Here is a 23190-nt window from a genome sequence, read left to right as displayed (position 1 = left end):
GCCATGTGAGTGTAACCCACGGAGAAAGCATTCTAAGGAGCATAGGTGTAGGTACCTGTCGTGTTTGAAGAACAGCCGGGACACCAGTGGCACTTCAGCACAGTGAATGAAGGGAAGAGTGACAGATGAGGACAAAGAGATAACAAGGGCCCTGGAGGTCGTTTACTCAGTGGGATGGGAATCACGAAATGAGTGACTCTGACTGCTGAGCTCAGAAGACACTATTGAAGGAGAATTGAATAAGGAAAATTGAATAAGGAGGGTTGAATAAGGAGACCTGTTGGAAAACTACAGCTATTAGGAGGTGAGAGATAATGTGGTCTCGGGATAATCGTGCATTGGTGAGAGGTGGTCAGATTCCAGATATATTTGAAAAGTATATATTGACTGATAAGAATTGACTGATGGTTTGGATGTGTGGTATGAGATAAAGAGCTCAGGAAAGAAAGGATGGAGTTGCTATGAGCGGAGACAGAGAAGGCCGTGGGGGAAGGAGCAGTTGGGAAGATCAAAGCTTCAGTTTGGAACATGTTAAGTTTGAGATATCTATTAGCTATCTAAGGGACATGGGTATAAAATATACTGTTCTTCCAAGTGAACACCATGCTGGTTGATTTAATTCTTGCATTCCTTTAACATTATGCAATTATATGTGGTCACTGGGTTAGGTCCTTTGATCTGTATCGTCACAGAAGTGGCATGAAGGCCCTGTGGAAAGACCTGGCTGTTGGGAGCAGGCAGGTTTGAATTCTGCCTCCGACTCTTATCAACTTCTTTTAGGCCTATCGAATTAAATTCAGTACCTTAGGATCTTCTACCAAGTATAAATCTCATACGTTTCTTCTTGGCTTATTGCAATTTTCAAACACAGATAATATGTGCAAAGTGCCTACTCACAGTAAGATGACAGGGAATTAAATAATTGCTTATACTTTCCTCAAAGTACATATCCAGATCTGTCCTCTTTCTAGACCACTTTGTCTCATGAATAACTACCAGCATTGGAAAATAAACTGACAGCTAGTTTTCGTAAGAAATCCTGAATTAAAGTTCTTGAAACCAAATCATTTGAGAGGAATCTACCAGCAACATCAGTGCAAATTTGGGGAACCTGACCCACCTTAGTGCAGATTCTTAAGATCCCAAGCTTTGCACAAGTGGAGAAAGAGGAATGGAGTTTTATAATGCCCAAACCTAAAGCCCTGGACCAACTCAAAATAAAATTAACACTATCTACCAGCTATTATTGAAAGAAGTTTGTGTGTGAATTTCTCAACAATTCTCTCTACAAACTCAATGAAAATCGATTTCTAGATTCTCTCAACACTATAAAGAGCTTTATCTCTCATGCAAATGAAGATTTACACAGATTCTCTCAGACCCAATGCCTTTCAATGTTTTCCCACTTCCTTCCCACCCACTTGGACTAATACTAGGAGAAAGGGTTATGACCCGTGTCCTTGGATGGTGTGTAGAGACCAGAGCTAGCAATTATTTTGTTTACCCATGAGCCAGGAACCCCTAGGTCCTTGGCCTGCCCCGATGACTGCCTTTTTGATTAGGTCAGAAGCAGAGCACAATGATGAGGAAATAACCTTCAGCTTGACTTTTAAGGCACTGCTGGCGTCAAGCTAACGATTTTGTGTGGACTTTTCTGTTGACATTTCTGACTGCACCTTTTGCAAACTTAGAAAAACAAAACAAAACATACGTGGAGGTCAAGTGGAAGGAAAAGTAGGGGAAAAAAAGTCAGCCAATCCAAGTCAGATGATGTGAAAAGTACTTTGTAAACTAAGAAGAGCTCTAGGGATATTGGTTATTACGAAGGAAAAAAATGTGTTGTCCTTACCGCTCTAATTATTTAACCGTGACCAAGGAGGAGAGACGTCCACTCTCATCCTTCTTGCTCTGCAAACCTCTTGTTTGCAGGGGCTTTTCAGGCAATGTTGTTTATCTGGACTGTAATTGAATGCACTCAGTTCACCCACAGATATAAATCCCCATATTATAAAAGTACAATTTTTTTTAGACTTGCCAAGAACTTAGAAGCTTTAAGTACATGGCACATTCTGTGAAGTCAGGAGGGGACCTAGTGCTATTGGCTGAAATCTAACTTAATTGAACAGCAAGACAAATAACAGGATTAAAATAAACTAATCGTAGTAGTAGTAATAATAGCTATGACTTAGTAGAGCTAGGCACTGGGCTAAATGATTTACATTTCATCTTATTTAAAGCCCAAACAAGTCCCTAAAGTAGAAAACAATTATCTCCATGATATGGATGAGAAAACTGAGCCTCAGGGAAATTAATTTCCTAAGGTCAAACAGCTCATAAGTAACAGAAATAGGATTAAGACAAGTATACTGAACCCCAAAGCCTTCTGTTTTCCTATCGTTTCACACCATCTTTTATAATTGGATAGTTTGCAAATATAATTGTAAAATGTAACAGTCTTTAGTAGAAATTTTATCATATAAAACTTTAGTATTTATGAATTAGTGTTTGTGTTTCTATTTCCACTATTTCTACTTCTCTCTATATTATTTCTCTCTATATATTATACCTTTCTTTTTAAAACTGTGTATAGACACATACACAGCTGTTTGTGATTGTAATCTGTGGATTTTTGTTTTTTCTTTTGGGTCTCTTGTACTTACATTGTCTATTGAATTCTTTTCCAATATTCTTTCCTTTCTTTCCTACCTGGCTGGTCTCTCTCTCTTTTACAGCCACAATAAGAAACTAAAAATATATTGTTATTTGTGTTCATCTAAAGGAGTTTTTGCTTTCTGTTCTTTTTTAAAAATGGCTTTAAAATGACACTAAATTGACTTACTTTTGTATTTTATGGTTTTACAGGCCCCAGCCTGCTTTTTATGGTGTGTTATTCATATCCATAAAGTGTCTTCCTTTTGACTGTAGTCTGTGCTGGGCAGGGAAAATGCCCTTCCTGTCTGTATGTTCCACAGGCCTAACACAAAGCTTCTACTAAATGTATGCAGACAAAATGAAATACTTAAGAAACTCCAAGCAAAATCCTGCCAGTTTTCACAGCAATTGATAGGCGGGAAGAGATGTAGGTAAGAATTATAGACTATCTTCTTTAAATAAACTTGATTCTGTCTCCTACGTTGGATGCAAATTGAGGGTAAGCCCCACTGCCCCACCAGATATAGTTGAGGGTGTGGGGGACACAGAGTTGGAACCAGTTTTACCTCAGCGAGTTTGGATCTGGGAGCCGTTTCAACCAATCCTTCAGGACAGGCGTTAGGGGAAATTTAGGCTGAGGGGCCGATCGATTCTCCAGTCTCGGCTCTATCATCCCCCGCCCCGGTCCCCCTTCATCTCGGGGACCGTCTGGTAGGGGATCCCGGAGCGGAGCTGGTCAACCGAAAAGTGCTGGACACCCGCCACTCTGCTTGGTGGCCGCGCGGACTCAGGAGCAACGCCCCCACCGCATCCCCCTCCCCTCTACCCCAGGTCCCTTCAGCAGGCGGCCCTCCGCGTCCCAGGCTGCCGCCCAGTCCCCTGGGCAGAGGCTTCTCCTCGCTGGGTCCCTTCCCTGGGCTCTGTCCCAGATGCCCTCATTTGCCTCTACCAGGTTTCCCCCACACATCGCCCATTAGGGGCCCTGGCCCAGGATGACCCCCTTCCGTCTGGCCACGTGATCGTCGCACACCTTTACCTCTGCAGGTGACAGAGCTTCAGTTTCCTTATCTCTAAAGTAGGGACAATAATCTCTACCACATTTACCCAGAACGTGACAAGGCGACCAAAAAAGAGGAGATTCCATTATAACAGTAATTACTAATCAATATTGTCCTTGTTGGTACGGTACTGTTACTGTCATTGCTATGGTTGGGGGGGAGGAGCTCATTCCTCCAGGGGTTGGAAGGGCCGCCACTGCCAGCGCCCGCCCCTGCTCCACCCTCCTGTCCCAGGGCGGTGCCGCCAGCGTGCCTGCACCCTCATCTGCCGTCCCGTCTGCGGCCCTAATCCAGTGTGACCCGCGGCGCAAGGCGACATGGCGGGCGACCACCGCCTCCTGCTGGAGAACGCGCGGCAAGTAGTGCTGGTTTGCGCCCGCGGCGAGCGCTTCCTGGCGGGGGACGCGGTGCGCAGCCTGGCGGTGCTGGAGGGCGCCAGCCTGGTGGTGGGCACGTAAGTGGCCGCGGGCGCAGGGGGGCTACCGGCGCCCTGGCCGCGGGCTGGGAAGACCCGTAAGCCAGGGCCCGGCTCGTCGAGCTTTTTCTCCCTTGTGCGCTGTGGAAGGAAACCGGGTGAAAGCTTTCTCGCACCCAGGGCGACATTGGCAGGCCTGCCTTTTAGGCACCTGTTGCTAACATGTTTGCTTCGGGTTGGCTGTCGTTTGGTGGAAAAACGCACTCAAGCTGTACATGCCACTGGGACGCATCACGATCGCGCTTCTGTTGATAAAATATCATTGTCCAACAGTCAGAAGGGGCTGGGGTTTTCTCCGATGCTTCTTGAAGTGCGGCCAGGGGACCACCCGCATCAGATGGCCTGAGACTTTTTTTAAAGACAGATTTCTGCTCCCTACACATGCCCCCACCCCCAGATCTTTTGACTCAGCATCTCTGAGATCTGAATTTTTACAAAATACTTCTCCGACCCACTAAAGCTTGAGAACCAAGGAAGACATTTAGATGGTGATAGTTTTGGGTGATAGGAAATTAAGCTTCAGCCACTGGAAAAAGAGGACATTTTCAATAATTTTCATTTCAACTTCTGAGCTTATTGCCAGACGTGAATAAAACAAGAACCAAAGTGTGGGCAGGAGGGCCTGGAGTGGGAGTGGGGATTGGATGTGGATTTGAATCGGAGAGCCCCATGGCACAGCGATTGCACAAGATCAGTCAGTCTCCCCCTTATCTGAGGCTGCTTAGGGTTGTGTAAGAGTCCAGCTTTTAGGGACTTTGTGTGTGTTTGTTTTTAAAACAAAACAAAGGAATATAAACATTCCCACTGTTACTGTCAAAAATGTGTTAAAATCAATTTACGGAATTGCACAGAGGTAGGAATCCAGGCCTAGTTGATGGCCATACTCTATGGAGTCCCCAGGAGCCAGGCCACTACTATCTTGCACTGCTGTGCATAGCCCTCCTTCTCCAGTCACTCCATCATCCACGATGGCTGCTCCATCTCTCCTTATGGTGTCTACATTCCAGCCAGTAGGAGATAGGCAGAGAAAACAATCTTACTGGCTAGACCTCACCCACATGGCTACACCTGGTAATGGGAGACTTGGAAATGTAGTCTTTATTCTGGGTGGTCATGTGTTCAGCTAAAATTTAGGAATCTAGCACTGTGGGAAAAGGAACAATGATCTTGGGGAACAATTAGCATTCTCTGCTACACACGATTTGACTTTTTGCCTTGCATATGGCTAGAGTCACTTTTTCAAAGACACCTTCAAGAAGAAAACATAATAAATGTTGACTGACACCAAAGCACATCAATGACATTTTAAGTCATTAGTCAGATTTCTCACAATGTTTCCCCAAACTTTACTAATTATTTCTTGATTTTTCTTCAGGGATGGGTTTATAAAAGCCATTGGTCCTGCTGATACTATTCAAAAACAGTTTTCTGAAGAAACGTTTGAAGAAAGAATTGACTGTTCTGGGAAATGCATCTTGCCGGGTATTACCCTCTTTTCAGTAAAACCCTGAAAGCAGTTTTAGTGATACAAAGAGGAAGAGTAGTAGCTTGTTTTAAATGGGGTGTCACAATGATGTTAAAATATAATAATAGCTACTATTTATTGCATTTCTACTATTAAATGTCTAGCTGCTTTACAAACATGTTTTCATATTGAATCCTTATGACTGCCCTGTAAGGTAAGTATCATTATCAGTATGTTACAGATTAGAACACTGAAGATTAGGGGTGAAATATCTTACCCAAGATTGCCAAATAGGTAAGGGGCAAGCTGGGAATCAAACCCATTCATTCCACTTCTTCCCATTCACATGATGAAGAGAGACCAGCTGTGTTGTGTTTAGGTTCAAAAACTTTTGGAAGAATTTTATTAATCCATTGCATAGGGGAGGCAAACAAGGCAAGCTGATTGGTATCTTGAGTGATTGACAACAGAATCAGTTCACCTACTATCATCTCCTATGCTGTCAATGTTTTTATTTCTTTCTTTTTTTTTTAATTGGGGAAGAGTGTGTACTTCCAGGACTTTTTTCCAAGTCAAGTTTTTGCCCCTTCAATCTTAGTTGTGAAGGGTACCGTTCAGCTTCAAGTTGTTGTCCTTTCAGTCTTAGTTGTGGAGGGTGCAGCTCAGCTCCAGGTCCAGTTGCCATTGCTAGTTGCAGGGGGCACAGCCCACCATCCCTTGCAGGACTTGAGGAATCAAACCGGCAACCTTGTGGTTGAGAGCCCACTGGCCCATGTAGGAATTGAACCGGCAGCCTTCGGAGTTAGGAGCACGGAGCTCCAACCGACTGGGCCACCGGGCCAGCCCTGCTGTCAATGTTTTGATATTATGTGATACGGCTTCATATAATGATGTGAAACAAGTTTCACAAATTTTGAGTTCTATGGAAACAGAAGCTAAGATTTCTATTTTTAAAGTGTGTACTGTGTATATCTGACAGAGCTTCTACCTTCTGGCTCTTGGGAGTTAGAAGACAAAAATCAGGGTGAAACCTTGTGAGAAACATAAGCAGAATATACTAAAAAGCAATCTGAGTAGGGACTTTTGATATTATTCCGACCAGAGCCGCCAATGTGCCATTTGATCCATCAGGTATTTTGAATATTCTGGAAGGACACACTTTACTGAGTTGTACCTGGATAAACAAACGTTCCAAGTGATTGCTTTATAGTTTCTCTTTAATTAGAATATAATTTCTTTCTTGAAGAAATCTTCCTCTTTCTGATTTCATATTTTTCCTTCTTAAGGTTGAAGGTAGGGATTGTATGATTCTATTTTCACACCCAGATTATTCCTTGGAGTATAGTCCTTGGTTTTGTTCACCTAATAGATTTGACATCCTGTTTTAAAAAACTTGCTTGGTGAACATGGACTTAATGGGCAAAAGGAGCTGTATTTTTTAAAGGAATATTATCATCAGGTTGAGTCACCCTCCTCCATTAGAGCCTTCTAGATTAACTATGCAGAGAGTCCTCTTGTTTTCTCTCTGTCTAGGGAAGAACCATAGAGACAAATTCTCCCTCCCTCATCCCTCCAATATGTCTGACTACCATCATGCTTTCCCAAGAGCGAGATGGTAGAGTCTGACTGCTATCTAAGGGCTTTGTAGTTCTTAACTTTAAAAATGGTTTGATTTATTGATTACAGGTTTGGTGGACGCACACACACATCCAGTATGGGCTGGTGACAGAGTTCACGAGTTTGCAATGAAGGTAACTGCAGTAAATGACGGCAAATCAAAAAGAAGCACAGACATATAGACAAGTCTTTTTCTAAAGAATTTGTAGGCTCTCAGGCTTTGCAACCTGTGCCTACATGTTTTTTTAGTATATGTGCTGCCGAAGCGAGCACTCTACATATCTTTTCAATGGATATTTTTACTGGCCTTGACAATGGAAAATAAATCCCAACAAAACTAATTTATAACTGTCCCAAATCTTTACACTATGCACAGGGCTAGCAATCATTTTAAGTACAATAGTTTTCAAAAAATGTTAAATGAAAATTTCTCCTTTTAATAGAACTGAGCTGCCTTGCTCACTAATCTCTCCTCTCTTTCCCTTTCCCCATTCCACGCCACCACCTTGGTGGCCTTTGAAATAGTTTGAAAATCACCGTTCATTGGTGTCAAACTTGGAAAAATATATTACTAATCACAAAAATGTTTCAGAAAAATGAGACGAAGAAACATAAAATGTAGTCTATGTCAGTCATTAACTAGTCATAGTTAACCCTCAAATCCCTGATTGGAGCCATTTTCACATTATTTATCTGTTTTTAGTAGACTTTATTTCTTAGAGCAGTTTCAGGTTCACAGCAAAACTGAGCAGAAGCTCTAGCGGCATCTCATATGCAACTGCCCCCCACCCCCAGCCTCCCCTATTTTCAACACCCCCCACCAGAGTGACACATTTATTACAATGGATGTGGTACATTTGTTACACAGACACATCATTGTCTCTCAGAGTCCATAGCTTACGTTACCGTTCACTCTTGGTGTTGTACATTCTGTGGGTGTGGGCAAATGTATAAGGACATGTACCCACCATTGTAGTATCGTACAGAGTAATTTCACTGCCCTAAAAATCCTCTGCGCTCTGCCTATTCATCCCTTTCTTTCCCAACCCCTGACAATCACTGATCTTTTTAGCACCTCCATAGTTTTGTGTTTTCCAGAATGTCATATAGTTGGAATCATATAGTATGTAGCCTTTTTCAGATTGGCTTTTTTCCACATAGTAATATGCACTTGATTTTCCTCCATACCTTTTTTTTTTACAATGTTTCTTTTATAGTGTATATCCCAACAGCTAAATTGGATTATTACAGAAAAAGAAAAAAATTCTTCTGATATTGTGTACCTGTCTCAACAAACTGGAGCTGTTTTTAAGACTTCTTTATTAAATCACAGATTTTCAGAGCCAAAAAGGAACCTTAGAGATTTGCAGTCCAGTTCTCTTTATGTGGATGCAGAAAGTGAGGCCCACAGACTGTACAACACCAAGAGTGAACGGTAACGTAAGCTATGGACTCTGAGAGACAATGATATGTCTGTGTAACAAATGTACCACATCCATTGTAATAAATGTACCACTCTGGTGGGGGGTGTTGAAAATAGGGGAGGCTGGGGGTGGGGGGCAGTCGCATATGAGATGCTGCTAGAGCTTCTGCTCAGTTTTGCTGTGAACCTGAAACTGTGAACCTGAAGCTGTTGAGTGAGTTCACCAGCTCACAAGGCAGAATCCAGATGAAAACTGGCAGAGACCGAAGGCCGGTGCATTGTGTTTGCACCACACTCCTTGCTGCTCCAGTAACAAGAGCCCAGTGGGATCCCAGAAAGAGCCTCTTTATTTGCTTGAATGACGGAGGTCAGGCCCCAAAGTCTAGGGGCCAAATACTGAGAAAAAGAACACTCTTCCTCCCCTTTAGTAGAGATGTGAATAACTGCAGTGGAGCTCCCGAATGTCCTAAGCTTTGTTTTCTCACAGGTACTGGGGAACAGGTGGAGACTTAACTGGTACACACTGGGGTCTATTGGGTTGTTAAAATACTGAAATACTTCTGTGGCGGTAAATTGCCGCTGCCCTGAGACCTGAAGTCCCCACCACATCTCCCATTTCTGCCACCCCAGGCCCTTCCTGGGCCCCACCCCACCCCAGCTCCCCACTACCGGGTCGAGGAGAAGTTTTTAGGACTGCGTGCCTCAGCGTCCTTTCTGAACGGCTGGTACCTGACAAACCGATTGTGAATGATTTTGAGTATCCCCCCTGCGGGTAGGCTATAGACCTACCCGCAGCCTCCGCGCATCTGCCGGGGACTGAGGGTGAGCTCTGTGTTCAGTTGGCAGGAGCCACATACATGGATATTCACCAGGCTGGAGGAGGGATCAACTTCACGGTGGAGCGCACGCGCCAAGCCTCGGAGGAGGAGCTGTTCCGCTCCTTCCAGCAGCGGCTGCAGTGCATGAAGAGGGCGGGCACCACGCTGGTGGAGTGCAAGAGCGGCTACGGCCTCAGCCTGGAGGCGGAGCTCAAGATGCTGCGTGTGATCGAGCGCGCCCGGCGGGAGCTGGACGTCGGCATCTCGGCCACTTACTGCGGGGCTCACTCGGTGCCAAAGTAACCTCAGCAGAGGAGGCCGGGGTTTAACTCGGGCGTTGAGGACGAAGGAGGGGCCCTGTGCCGCCTCCGAGGGGGGCTGCGGTCTCCAGAGGGGGAGGGGCCTCAGCACTTGAGTTCTCGCAGCACTGCCTCTCGAAGAGGGTTCTGGTTCTAACGGTCAGTCACCTCACACACGTGGTTTTAGGAAGGCGATCCCCACTAGCCCCATCAGCATGCGAGTCCTTAATGATGAAGGAAGGAGGAGATGTTCGAGACGCTTTTGGTTAACAAAGAGAAATGTCTCCCTATAGGTCCTTTTAAAATGACAGCTATTAGTCTGAGTAGTTTCCCCATGACGGTTAGCGTAGAAGCACATGAGAGTTTGAGAGTAACACTCTAAGAGATAGACCAAATCTTCAAGTCAAGAGGACTCAGAACAGTTTTATTTTTGTTTGTTTTTGTTTGTTTTGCTTGTTTAACCACAGCCACTTTTGTTTCATTGTTGTGTTTTATAGCTTTCTCCTTTATCGAAGAAGTTTCTCCTGTCTGATTTTACTGTAGAGAATTCTGTCCCCTTTTGCATCAGCATCGTACCTGTCCTGGAATTTCTAGACGGGAAAGTCCGCGGTTCTGAAACTAAACGTTCTCAAAGAAATCCAGGATGTGAAAATTCACAGGGCTTTTCCAAAGTTTTAGTGCAGTTTTCAACTTTGATAACCTAGATATATAAATGCTACAGGCTTACAAAAATTATTTGAAAAATAGTTTACACATTTTAATAATGTCTTCAGTTTTGTGAACTTTGAAAAATAAAATTTTAATGGTAATTTTGTGTTCATCTTCAGAGGAACTAAAACAACATTAAAATGCATTAAAATTCACAAAACTAATTAAATAGAAAAGAAACATTAAGATTTCCAATGATGTTTATTGTATGTTTTTAGCACTTATACTTCTGAAATGGCACTAAAACTTTTTGGACATCTTGTCTAAAAGAAAGCAGATTTTGTTTTTCAAATGGAATATAGGGGGTAGTGTTTTTTGCTTGTTTGTTTGTTTGTTTGTTTTCCACAGGTAAAACAGTGTTACATGGTAGAAAAGTCTCAGGCTTTGGAGCAATACCTGGGTTTGAATCCAGCTTATCTATTTTCAGCTGGGTGATTCTGAGGGCATCACTTAACTTTTTGGACATGAATTACTCATCTGTAAAACAGCTAAATAACATCCTATTCTATATGGTTGTCTTGGGAATTAGAAACAACATATATAAGTGCCTGTCTCCTCATAGTCCGTCTCTATCTACCCACCCAAATGGTTGTTGTTGAATGAGAGGCTTCTTCTATGTGCCAAATACACGGCTGAAGTTTTACAGAAATTTTCTCCAACTGCCAATGAGCCTCTGAGATCTGCATCTTGATCCCCAATGACAAAGCCTGAAGCTCAAAGTATGCCAAATTACATTTAAATAACGTGTCCAAAAAGTTACGTAGCCAGCAAGTTACGTAGCCAAGCTCTGCGTATATCTGACTTCAAAAACCCAGCCCCTTCTAATATATAACTACCCCAGAATCTTAGAATTTCGGGGCCTCCTACTATCCTCTTCACCCATGTCCCCAAATGATGAGACAGGAAGCCTTAGGCAGATGCTTCTAGAAACAGTAGGGAAGAAGAAAAAGGCAGGGTGATAGCTGGGGCTTAGGTAAGGGGCCTGCACTTGGGTTGTCAGGAAGCCTCCAGATGCCCTCTAGGTGTCCTTGACAAACAGACTCATTTTTTTCAGCCAGAGACCTTACTGGCATTCCCTAAGGCAATACCAGTGTGCCAGAATGGATGAGCCATTTGAGTCTCTGTTTCCAGGGTCAGTACATCCAGAAGTCTTGTCAGTATCTCTGCTATGTGGGCAAGTTCCAACTGTTAAGAGTCCTGAGTTACAGCTTTGATGATTTCTCTACCTTTCTGTGTAGTTTGAGGTCATTTACCTACAGTTTCTCAGGTTCTCCAAACACCGAAAACCCCTTCTCCATTTAAAAAAATATATATTTGCCCATGGTAATCTCATTTTCTTCAGAGGAAAAACTGCTACTGAAGCTGCTGATGACATCATCAACAACCACCTGCCAAAGCTGAAGGAACTTGGCAGAAATGGGCAAATTCACGTTGACAACATAGATGTGTTCTGTGAGAAGGGTGTCTTTGATCTTGACTCCACCAGAAGGATTCTTCAAGCTGGAAAAGATATAGGGTTACAGATTAACTTACATGGGGATGAACTCCACCCAATGAAGGCTGCTGAGGTACGCTTGACCTCTTGCTTTTCCTTTGTCAACACTCATGCTATGAAAAACTTACTTAGTTTGTTCAAAGACAGGAGTGGCCTGATGAAAAGATAGAGAGCGGGGAAATTTGAACAATGTAAAGATTGGTCTGGTGAGCCTTGGAATCCCTGACCTCTGTTAGAAATGTAGTTTTTTGCTGGTCATTTACATTTTCGTCAACTGCCGATATGTTACTAGAAAAACAAGTACCTTTGTGATCTCATTTACTGAATTCTCAGCCTATTTTGGTTGGTACACAAAGCCGTACTACGTAGCAGACTATTAATTGCACATGCAGCTTCTAGAGTCTTTCTGTGACATCATCCAGATGAATTTTAGTGCCATTAATAACCACAAGGACATGTAGAGGGCATGGTTTTCAAATCTATATGTCTTGTCCAGATTCATTGATTCATGCTTTCAACAAATACTTGAGTGTCTACTGTGTGCCAGGCACTGAGAATTCATCAGTGAATAAGACCGACAAAATCCTGCAGAAGTGAGTCTAGATGTTTCTCTTTTAAGCCCTGGGGAGACATCTAGTAAACAACTACCCTTGGTGCATAAATATAGATGTACATACCCTACATGTGTCTCAAGCATAGCATGTCCTGCTTGATCTCTTAATATCACTTCCGAATTATGTCCTGTGTTTCCTGCCCCAGTGAATGACATTCTCTATCTATTGCCTTCATCGTAAGTCAAAAACCCAACATCATTTGACTCCTCCTTCCTCTTCCCCGACTACATTTCAATCAACCAGCAAATCCTCCCAATTCTCCTAAGTGTCTCTAGATCCATATCTCTTCATCCTACTGTCTCTTTCCAACCACCGTCAGCTCTCATTGGATTCCTGTAACTGTTCTTGCCTCCAAGCTTGCCTCTACTTTAATCTGTTTCTTGAATCCATCCCCCGATGCTTCCTTCCTCTCCATTGCTTAAAACCATTTAAAAGCTTACTGTTGCTCATAGGACAAATTTCAAACTCCATCCATGTAGGCTTGCTAGGATCCTGCCCTTGCTTACCTCTCTATTTTCCCCTCTCTCCTCTCCTTTTTTACCTCCCTCACCCTGTCTACCATGAACCAGCCACAATAAACTACTTTTAGTATATTGAATACCCCGTACCTCTGCACATGCTGTTTCTCTAACTTGAACACTCCCCCTTGTCTGGCTAACTCGAACACACTTCCTTGTTTCATTTTAACTATGGCTTTTTTGGGATCCTTCCAAAACCTCTCCAAGAGTGGCTTATAGCACCTCCCTGTACTTATCCCACTGGGTTAAAATTACCTCTATAATTCCGACTGGACTGGAAACACATGAGGCTTGCACCCATGTCTTACACAGCCCTATCCCTGGAGGTTAGCACTGCGCCTGGCATACTGATGGCCTTCAGTAGGTAAATATTTGTTGAATGTTTGTTAAATGAATGTGAACTGAATGATCAACAAGATGCTTTTGGTGGTAGAGAGTGGTGAATTAAATCAATAGAGGTCAATGCCCAGGATGAGCAAATCACGTTTGGAAAAGTGAGGGTGATTCCAAGGTCAGAAAGGAACTCCCTTGGGGGAGCCTAGTCTGTCCTGTGGATGCAGGGCTCCCCAGAGCCCAGTTCAAAACTGCTCTTAGACCTGAGCCAGCTGCTGATGAGGGGCCAGCTCTTTTGGAAATATTGTCTACTATCCTTACCTTGGAATATGTTTCCTTAACATATTACCTTTCAGCTTGGGGTGTGTGTGTGTGTGTGTGTGTGTGTGTGTGTATGAAAATTTTTCAAGCTCAGAAGAAATCCACTTTAATGCATCATTTCATGATCATCATAGCATTGCCTCCTCTTGGTTTTCTTCTAACAATCTAGACCTAACTTTTCATCTGGAGAGAAATCAAGCTCAAGTAGTATTCTCAAATTATACATAGGATTTCACATTTTAAAAGTTTGTTTTCTTAACTGATCTGTTTTCACTGAGAGCAATGGCATTTCAAGATACCTTTCTTTATTGTTGATTTGATGATGCTCTAATAGATATTATTACCAATATTACTCAAAGTTTTATTCTGATCGATGTCATAACATTTTCTTTTTTTAGCAAATGTCTGAAGAATATCAGTAAGCATTTGTGTTTAGGAATAGTTTTTGAAGTTAGCACACTACCTAATTTTCAAATGAATGTCTATCACAAACTTTTACCCATTTTGGGGCTTGTGCTTACGAGAGGTAGTTGGCAAGAAATCCTCATCATAGAGTGATGTTTATTTTTGTAGGAAAAATCATTTGATGGCACTTTACTCATTTGTTGTTGCTATTGATCAGACTTCTCTCTCTGCACATTCTGCTTAGCTTGGGGCTGAACTGGGAGCCCGGGCAATCAGTCACCTGGAAGAAGTGAGTGATAAAGGCATTGCTGCCATGGCAACGGCCAGATGCTCTGCTGTCCTTCTGCCCACCACGGCCTACATGCTGAGGTGAGGTTATTCTCACCCCCACACAAGAACTGCAAGTACAAGCAATGAAGACACAGACTTCCAAGATCTGCAACTGTTATTTCATTGCCCTTACAAATTCCTTAAAAATGTAGATCAAGAAAACTTAGCTCATGGAAAATGCCATTTCTGGAGTGATGTTTATAAATGAATTATCCTGAGAAAGGAGCTTAGACCCCAAGTGACTTTGAGTGGTGGGATTATTGAGGAGGGGGCACTTCCCCCCCCCTTTTTTCTTAGTTTTTGGAATTTTCCAATTAAAAAAAAATCAGTATGCATTATTTTTGTAATTAGAAAATAATGAAATAGGCTTTATACTTCAAAAAACACGCATGAGATGTTAGAGCTATTTAACAGTATTCATGATCTGCATGAACTGTTTTCTGAGAGGATGTGAGTAGATACTCCTCATAAATCCTGGGGGTGGGAGGAGAGAGGAGGTGTATATTTTATAAAATCTCCCCAGGAATTTTGCTGTATGCCCTCTATGGATTGAATATACTTAGTACATTTTTTTATAGCTGCCATTGTTCTAGTTCTACTAAATATGAGGCTGAGATCTTCTGATTCTTTCCATTGTACCACTTCCATGACAGCCAATGTGGTCGGGGAGGCCAGAATTCCAGAAACAGTTTATTCTCTTAGGACAAAGTGCTTTCTGTGTGGTTGGGATACAGGGTTTTCGGGGCGTGGTTCTGCAGTTATGGCCTTATGGCAGTGGTTGTCAACTTTGGGGTGCTCTTGCCCCTCAGGGACATTTGTCAATGTCTGGAAACATTTTTTTGGTTATCACAACTAAGGGGTGCTACTGACATCTAGTGGATAGAAGCCAGGGATGCTGCTAAACAACCTACAATGCACAGAACAAAAAATTCGCCAGCCCAAGAAATGAACTGTGCCAAGGTTGAGAACGCTGCTTTAGGGATTGAAAAGCCAGGCTTTGAGTAATTGTTATAAGGAAGAAGAAAGAAGTATTTCAGTGCTTTTCTCATAACGATTTTATACACATACATTTATACATTTTTATTATTATTACTATTGTCTTATTTTTAAGAGTAGACATAATGTAGACTACAACCAGGAAAAACACTTAAACTTGAATTTCTGTTTCTTCTTCCAGAAGACAAAAGGGTTGTATAACTTAAGTCTTCTTCCATTCTGATCATCTATTCTACAAAAGCTCCAATTCTGGAGACTGATACCTCTTTTTCCCTCCCTTAGACTGAAGCAACCTCGAGCCAGGAAGATGTTAGATGAAGGGGTAATAGTTGCTCTGGGCAGTGATTTCAACCCTAACGCCTATTGCTTTTCAATGGTAATTATTTTTAATGTGCCTTTCTGAGCAGAGTGTCAAACTGCTACCCAGCATATACATAATTTAAAAATATTTCTGTTAAAATGCATTGATGATCTAAAACTAATTTCCTGTGAAACAAGAAAAAGAGGTACAGATAGTAGTGTAATTGGATATTTCAATACCACAGGCATGCCTCCAGGCATAGAGAAAGTAGAAAAGTCCTACTTGCATGATTTTCTGATTCAGCCCTGGGCATTGTGGTTTTACAATAACCCATTTCCCCTCTTGGAGAATAGCATCAAAGAAGTTTTAGTAAATAAGCATGGAGGGGAGCTTCATTTTATACAGTAAGTGGTCTTGAAACATAAATAAATATTAAATGCACACGTGGTAATCTCTGTAATAAAGGAATCTTTTCTAAAGCATATGAACTTTTATTTATTAACTTAAATTTTCCCATGTCAATTTAGCTATTTCCACCTATACATTTAACCACCATTATTTGTTGTGCTGTGTTGAGAAATGTCCTACGTCGCAGTTGCCGTGTGGTTACTTTCCTCCAGCTCTTTCCTCTTCCTGCCTTAGCCAATGGTCATGCATCTGGCCTGTGTAAACATGAGAATGTCCATGCCTGAGGCCTTGGCTGCCGCCACCATCAATGCAGCTTACGCACTGGGGAAATCTCTCACACATGGATCATTGGAAGTTGGCAAACAGGGCGATCTCATCATCATTAATTCATCCAGGTGAGTGGAGCTGTTGTATTTTATGCCCGTTATACTACGCATGTAGACTTGATTTACATCCCTTTCCACTAATGATTAGTTGCAGACTCTGTGTAGGCTCAGAAGCTATCCTGTCCCCGATATCGTCATCCTTTTATCACCAGAAAGCCTCCCTACAGGTCCTAAACTACAGGGTGGACTAAGTTTTCTGGTCTCTTCATTTGTCTTACATCTTTTATAGAGCTCCAGGCTTCCGCTCTGGACTTTGGACTTTATGTGCCTCCTGGCATGGGATTTTGTTTTTCTGCTTGGCTTCTGACCTCCTGCTCACACTGGATTAGGCATGATCCACCTCTCGTTTGTCACCCTTGTTCTGATTCTTTACCGCTCTGACTTCTCATTCCTACTGGATTCCCAAAATCCTGTCTTCAGATTTCCTGCCCTGGTTTCTTATTATTCTTGTACAATCTGCTGCCACCTGGGCCTCCATTGTGATAATTTGAGTTTTCTTCTAAATCAGAGCCTTGATCCTAGTGGGTCTATCACAGCTTTTGGACCTCAGCTCAACAGAAGCGAGTGGTTCTATGATTCTATTCTCTATGATCGTAAACCACTCTTTCTCTGTTGAAAATAATGCTGATGTTATTATTTATGCATAATTTAATTGAATAAAATATTTGAAGATCAAATACTATGATCATTAACATATCATAGACTAGCTAGTGATATGCTATTTTTTTATTTAAAAAAAAGCTCAATATCAATAAGTAGGTGTAAACAAATTTTTAGAGAATGTATTTTTAAATTAGCATTTAATGACAGTGATAATTTTGACTTACAGGCACTGAAGTAATGTTTGATTTTTTTTCTAGATGGGAGCATTTGATTTACCAGTTTGGAGGCCATCATGAACTAATCGAATATGTTATAGCTAAAGGAAAAGTCATCTATAAAAAATGATAGATCTGAAAGAAAAGATTCTTTGATTGTATAAAATAAGTCAATACAATTATATTAAAAGTTAAAATACCTTAGTCGTTTACCAGAATGATGTCACTTAAACCTAAACGTATTTCAGTGTTTTGTTAACCCACTTATAAAACACATGGGATTGATTTATTTTAATGTGCACCTGGACATATAAACAGGTAAACCAATTGTGATGATAATCTCAAAACATTAAATTATTTCACAAAGATTTGTCACAAATATTCTGACGATTATTTTAATGGAATATCACAAAAATGCCTCTGTGGGGGAAAGCAGATTGGCAATTAGGTAAATGTAGCTTGAAATTCCCATTTTGTTTCTGTTTTTCAAATTTCAGTGTTTAGACTACATTTATTGAAAATTGGGGGAGGGAGGAAAATCCAAGTGATATGCCCCAAATTAAGTTCAATTGTAACCTTCTATAATAAGCAAATAGATTTTCCTATCCCCATAGTGTGTCTTTCTAGATGCTCTTCAAATACATTAGTGCCCCCTGAGGGAGGGTGTTCTTCCATTTCTAATTTCTTCTCAACCCTAGCTCAAAACAGCCTTCACAGCAGAGTTCAAGATCTGTCATTTTATACACGGGGACCCGGGCCTTCCTGTAATGGATGCATTTTGTCCCAATACAATAATATAATTTTTAAAAATTGTTTTTAAGTTTTTACAAAGGTATAGAAAACATTTTATAATTCCCAGTAAATATTTGCTATTATTATTATTACTGTTGCTGTCTCCTTACAGCCCTGAAAGTATATCAGTAGTCTTGTCTATTAGAGCCCCTTAGGAAATAAACAAATTACTTGTGAAGAGTGGATGAATATCTATCTATCTATCTATCTATCTATCTATCTATCTATCTATCTATCTATCTATCTTTCTATCTCTCTCTCTCTCTCTATATATACACACACACACACACACACACACACACACACACACATATATTTCTAAAGCTGCATAAGTTTACTTGAAACCTGTTTAAATGTTTTCATCTTTATAACCACAACTGTGTTATCAAACTTTGTCCTATTTATGAAGAAATGATTTGAGAAGTAAACATTAACTATCCAAATTACCATCCATTTCAGGTTAATAGAGGCTGAATCAATGAGGCTTTACTGTATTCAGTATAAATCAAATCAAGATACCCTTTGTTGGGAGGTTAAAGGTAACATTGCCCATGGCCGTCGCCCCCTAGTAGTATGGGGGCTGTGGAGCAGCTATCCCTCACATGCTTGGGAAGGAGTCTTGAGGGGGTGTGAGAGGTGTGTGATTACTGTGGGTGATGCCTCCTTTATGACCAACCACCTTGTCACCGGTGGGATGCAGGAGATAGATGTAAAAGCTAAAAATAAGTGTTGGATCTGTCCCGGAAGCCAGACCATGAAGATACACACACACACACATATATATACATATATACACATATATACATATATACATATATATATATATATATATCCTTATACCTATGGAATAAGAAGGCAATGCACACCTTATTTTCCTTATAGAAGCCATTCATTCTAAACAAATAGTGTTCATGTCTTTTTTGAAGGAAAGCAGAGGAGGATACCCACCCGGAAGTGCCTTACTCCTCTTAGGCCAGTGTCCTGTAAGCCCTTGCCACTCAAGGGAGCTTTCTAGAAATGCAGAACCTCGGCCCCACCCCAGACCTGCTGAATCAGGCTGCATCTTAAGAAGCGCAGGTGATTTCGGTGCCCATTAAAGTCTAGACTCCAGCCTCACCAACTTTCACCATTCCTCTAAAACACCACCTGCTTTCGTTGTTCCGGGCCTTGTAGCACTGTTCCCTCTGCCTGGAATGTTTTTCCTTTCTTCTCTATGTGGGAAATCAGAGCTAGTTACTCCCCAGCCCCACCATTATTCCAAACCTCTATGACAGTCTTTATAACATTGTAACTTATATGTCTTTCCCTTTAGATTGTGAGTTTATAGAGGGCAGGGACCCCTTGTCATATCCCTAGGATCTTGTATGGGGACTGGTTCATAGCAGATGATGAATAAATGAATTAATAAAGGGCTACACAAACATACAAGTAGTCATAGTGAAAATTGCTTATCAAAATACACTAAGCAGGCCAGCCCAGGGATGCAGTCGTTCTGTGGATTGGAAAGAACATATGAATTCTTTAATATAATGTCAAAGGACAATACTCATGGGGGAGTAAAGTGTAAGAGTAAAACTAAACAAAAAATAGTATCAAAGTTAGGTGGGGGTAGGGTTTGCCATTCTCAGCTTTGGAGGTTGGAAGGATTGTGCTAAGAGGGAAAGGTTCCAGGATGGAACATCATGAAGTGTTTGAAAGATAGGTGAGATGAGTCCTCCTAGAGCAGAGGGTTCAGTGGGGAGCTAGGACTACAAAGTCAGGTCGGATCAGCTTTCACAGGACTTTGAACATCAGTCTCACTAGTTGGAACTTCATTTTAAAATCAGGGAAGCCACTGGAGGGTTTTGAACAGTTTAGGACCAGCACAAGAGTGTTGCTGTAGGAAGAATAACCTGGTTTTAGTGTACACAGCAGGCACGCAAATATTTGTTGTGTGAGTGGACTCTGGCGAGACACCTTGACCAGGTCATTTGGTGGAGAGAGTAGGAGATATCAAGTGCTAGAAGGAGGGGTGGGAATCTTTCGCAGTGGCACGGTGAGGGGTCAGCACGACTCTACACGCCACATCGGGCTAGATCAACGATCCTTTTCTCAACCTTTAAAAATGACCAGGCCACTGTTCCAGGAGAACATTACATTTCTTCCTGAGGGATAAGAGTTTTTCGGATAAGCTTGAGTTTTGGAAAAGCACAAACCATAACAACATGTAAATTTTTTGCCTCCCCCAAACCAATTTCATCCCCTTGGAGGTCAACATTACCCCCCATTGAGTTGAGGACGCTTGCACCAGATGCTGTGGGAGACAGGTGAGGCAATGTGATACGCTGAAGGGAACATAAATCTGGCCCTTGACATCTGGGCTTTGATTCTTCTCGAATGCTTTATTCATCTATAGAGGTTGGATTCCTTCCATCTCTGAAATTCTGGTTTGAAGCTGGGCCCTCCCTTTAGGGAATTTACAACCCAATTAGGGCAGTGAGTCTGACATTAAAGGGTAGAACAAAGGCAGGTAATATTAAGAGCTGGTTGTCTTAAAAGGAACTCTAGGAAAAACAGTAATTTTTAAATTTAAAAATTTTTGCCAGATTTCCCCCCAAAGCGTGAACATCTTGGTCTTTACAACAGTAAGCAGTACGTAGAAGGATAAAGTCAATGCCAGCCTCTTGGAGAGATTTTTTTTTTCTGATGGGAAGTTATTCCAAAATATGAAGGCACATGTTTTCCCATTGGTTCTGCTGAAGCTACTGCAGGCATTGGGAAGCAGGTACCCAGACAGTAGAAACCACCATTGAGCCACAGCCATCTGTCCTTGCTCACGCACCCTCGAGATCTCAGAGGCGGTTAGTGCTGGTGGAGTTTTGCTTTCTTTACTGTACCATTAGCCTGGATGCTCATGCTCTCAATGACCTGGCTTCTATTTACTTCCCAAGCTTCCCATCTTATTGCTACATGTTGTTGTTGTTTAATCCTCCGGCCCTCTGCCTAGGCGTTAAGTCGCGAGGGCAAGGACCAGGACCATGCTGGTCACCATTGGTTTAATGATCGAAATTGACCAAACATAGAATGGTTTCTGGCATAATGCCTTTTGACGTTGAAGTTCAGCTCACATTTCTTCTTTTTCTCCCCTTTCTATCTGACTCCCATCACTCAAAGCCCAGCTTAGTCACCTCTTTCAAGAAGCCCTCCTGATTATCTAAAGGTGCTGTAGTTATGGTGCCTTCCTCCAGGACACATGCTTAGTAAGTAATTGCTGTCTCCTGTCCCCAACTAGATGGACAGTCTTTTACATCTAGTGTTATATGCTATATGGATGCCCCATAGCTCCAGCACAGCACCTCACAAACAGTGACTGTGGTGGGTAGAATTCTGCCAGCTGCAAGAATCAATACCTGACTAAAACTGGCTTAAGGAATGAGGAAGTTTATTGGCTCAGCCTTGGACATTTCACAGGAAGTCAGACTTCAGGAATGGTTTATCCAGCAGCTCAATAATTCTGAAGACCCAGGTTTCTTCCCTCCCGCTGCTTTGCCACCCAGTGTTGGTGTCACCCCAAGGCCAGATTGTTCCTTGGGTTGAGCTGGCTGTCAACAGGCATGAGTGCTCCATGCCTCCTCATCAGCTCCAGTAGGTGGGCGAGAAGGCTGGCTGCTGTGGCTCTCAGGAGAGAATACAGATTCTCGAAGCCTCCAGTAAAACTCTTCTCTGTTTCATTGGCCCAAATCGCAACCTCAGCCCTTTCTTGAACTAACCACCAAGCAAAGAGAACAGGAATACCTTGAGACAAACCAAGCCTACCCTTAGAGCTGAAATGAATTTCCGCCAACTCTTTTTGTTGGGGGTTTTGTTTTTTTGGTGTATTGTCAGTGTTTAATTTGATACATACCTTTAACAGGAGTAGCCTCCCAAGTGCAAAATGATCATGTTATTCATGCGATAATTAGAAGATGTAATAAAAAGATAATAATCCAGTGACCATATCTAGAAGTGAGACACAAGTTTAAAGAAGTTTGAAGTTATCTTCTTTCAAAATTTTTGGGTTATGTATAGGATTTTGTGTATGCTGTAGATTGTTATAATAGCAGTTCCCAAATCATATGCCCATGTCCCAAGTTGTCTTTGACTTTCTTTGGCCAACAGGAACAGCAGAAGCCAGAAAAGCCTCTCTGCTTTTGGGCTTGGCCTATGGCTGCCCTAAGATGGTTAAGAAGTCAGGTGTATCTCAATGCCTCTAACTCTTGCTGCTACTCAATGGGAAAGAGAAAGTATACTGAGTCAATCACATTTTCTAAAGATACTTTTTCATGGGTGAACAATCATTGATAAAATCTTTCAGAAACTTGATTAACTGCAGTTAGAATAGCCTTTCCCTAAGAAGGAGTTAAACTTTGTTATAAAAATCTAAGAATACTGTGACAACCTAAGACAACTGAGAGTCAGTTTATTCCATATTTACCTTGACATTCCCTGGAAGGCATGTGATGTCAGTTACTAAGAGAGCTGTGTGCAAAAGCTCAATGACAAAGTGCCCCAGAGGACCATAGGGGCCTGTGGGATCCAGCATTCCCAAACTGGAGTGAAAAGCAACCATCAGACAGTGGGGTTTACTGGCTCAACTGCAGCTCGTAGGTAAGAATGCATAAACTTCATTCGTGTGTGTGCACATTTTAGCAAATAACAGCATCAAGAATAACCTTTTGGCAAACAAGTTCCTCAGCAGATTTTTTGTTCACTGAACTGCTGTAGGCAGCAGTTTTCACTTCTATCTCCATCTTTCCTGTGGACTGGTTGCAATCTAGAGTGAAAACTCTATTACGAAATATTCTATTAGACCTGTTTGAGGCTGCAATCAGGTAGGCAAGCTGGCAAGTACGTCTGTCTTTTCCTTACCAGTTGCAGGTTTTAGAGCCATGATTTCAGACTCCTGAACTTGGAAGGCCTAGCACATGTTTGAACAGTTG

The 23190-nt window shown here is 42.0% G+C and overlaps 1 protein-coding gene across 2 annotated transcripts; it reads left to right on the top strand.

The window, feature by feature from the left end:
• The first annotated feature begins 3926 nt into the window (after nucleotides 1–3926).
• On the top strand, nucleotides 3927–17816 carry AMDHD1 (amidohydrolase domain containing 1). 2 transcript variants are annotated; one of them, XM_081059221.1, is made up of 9 exons: nucleotides 3927–4065; nucleotides 5561–5667; nucleotides 7337–7401; nucleotides 9530–9807; nucleotides 11858–12083; nucleotides 14446–14570; nucleotides 15810–15903; nucleotides 16471–16631; nucleotides 17483–17816. In XM_081059221.1, exons 1-9 carry the CDS (start codon nucleotides 4028–4030, stop codon nucleotides 17568–17570), a joined length of 1182 nt encoding a protein of 393 aa, XP_080915347.1. In that variant the 5' UTR covers nucleotides 3927–4027; the 3' UTR covers nucleotides 17571–17816. The 2 variants fall into 2 exon arrangements, with proteins under 2 accessions (XP_080915347.1, XP_080915346.1); XM_081059220.1 differs by having other exon boundaries at nucleotides 3938–4164.
• The last annotated feature ends 5374 nt before the right edge of the window (nucleotides 17817–23190 follow it).

This window comes from Rhinolophus hipposideros (genome assembly GCF_964194185.1).
Source record: "Rhinolophus hipposideros genome assembly, chromosome: 9".
In the NCBI taxonomy this organism is placed as follows: domain Eukaryota; kingdom Metazoa; phylum Chordata; class Mammalia; order Chiroptera; family Rhinolophidae; genus Rhinolophus; species Rhinolophus hipposideros.
Note: the sequence above shows the minus strand (reverse complement) of the source record. Positions and strands in the feature narration are given on the sequence as shown.

Coding starts and splice junctions, on each gene's coding strand:
- AMDHD1 (XM_081059220.1), top strand. CDS start 4,028: ATGGCGGGCGACCACCGCCTCCTGCTGGAGAACGCGCGGCAAGTAGTG. Junction 5,668..7,336: donor TGGGAAATGCATCTTGCCGG/GTATTACCCTCT, acceptor TATTGATTACAG/GTTTGGTGGACGCACACACA. Junction 15,904..16,470: donor ACGCCTATTGCTTTTCAATG/GTAATTATTTTT, acceptor TTCCTGCCTTAG/CCAATGGTCATGCATCTGGC.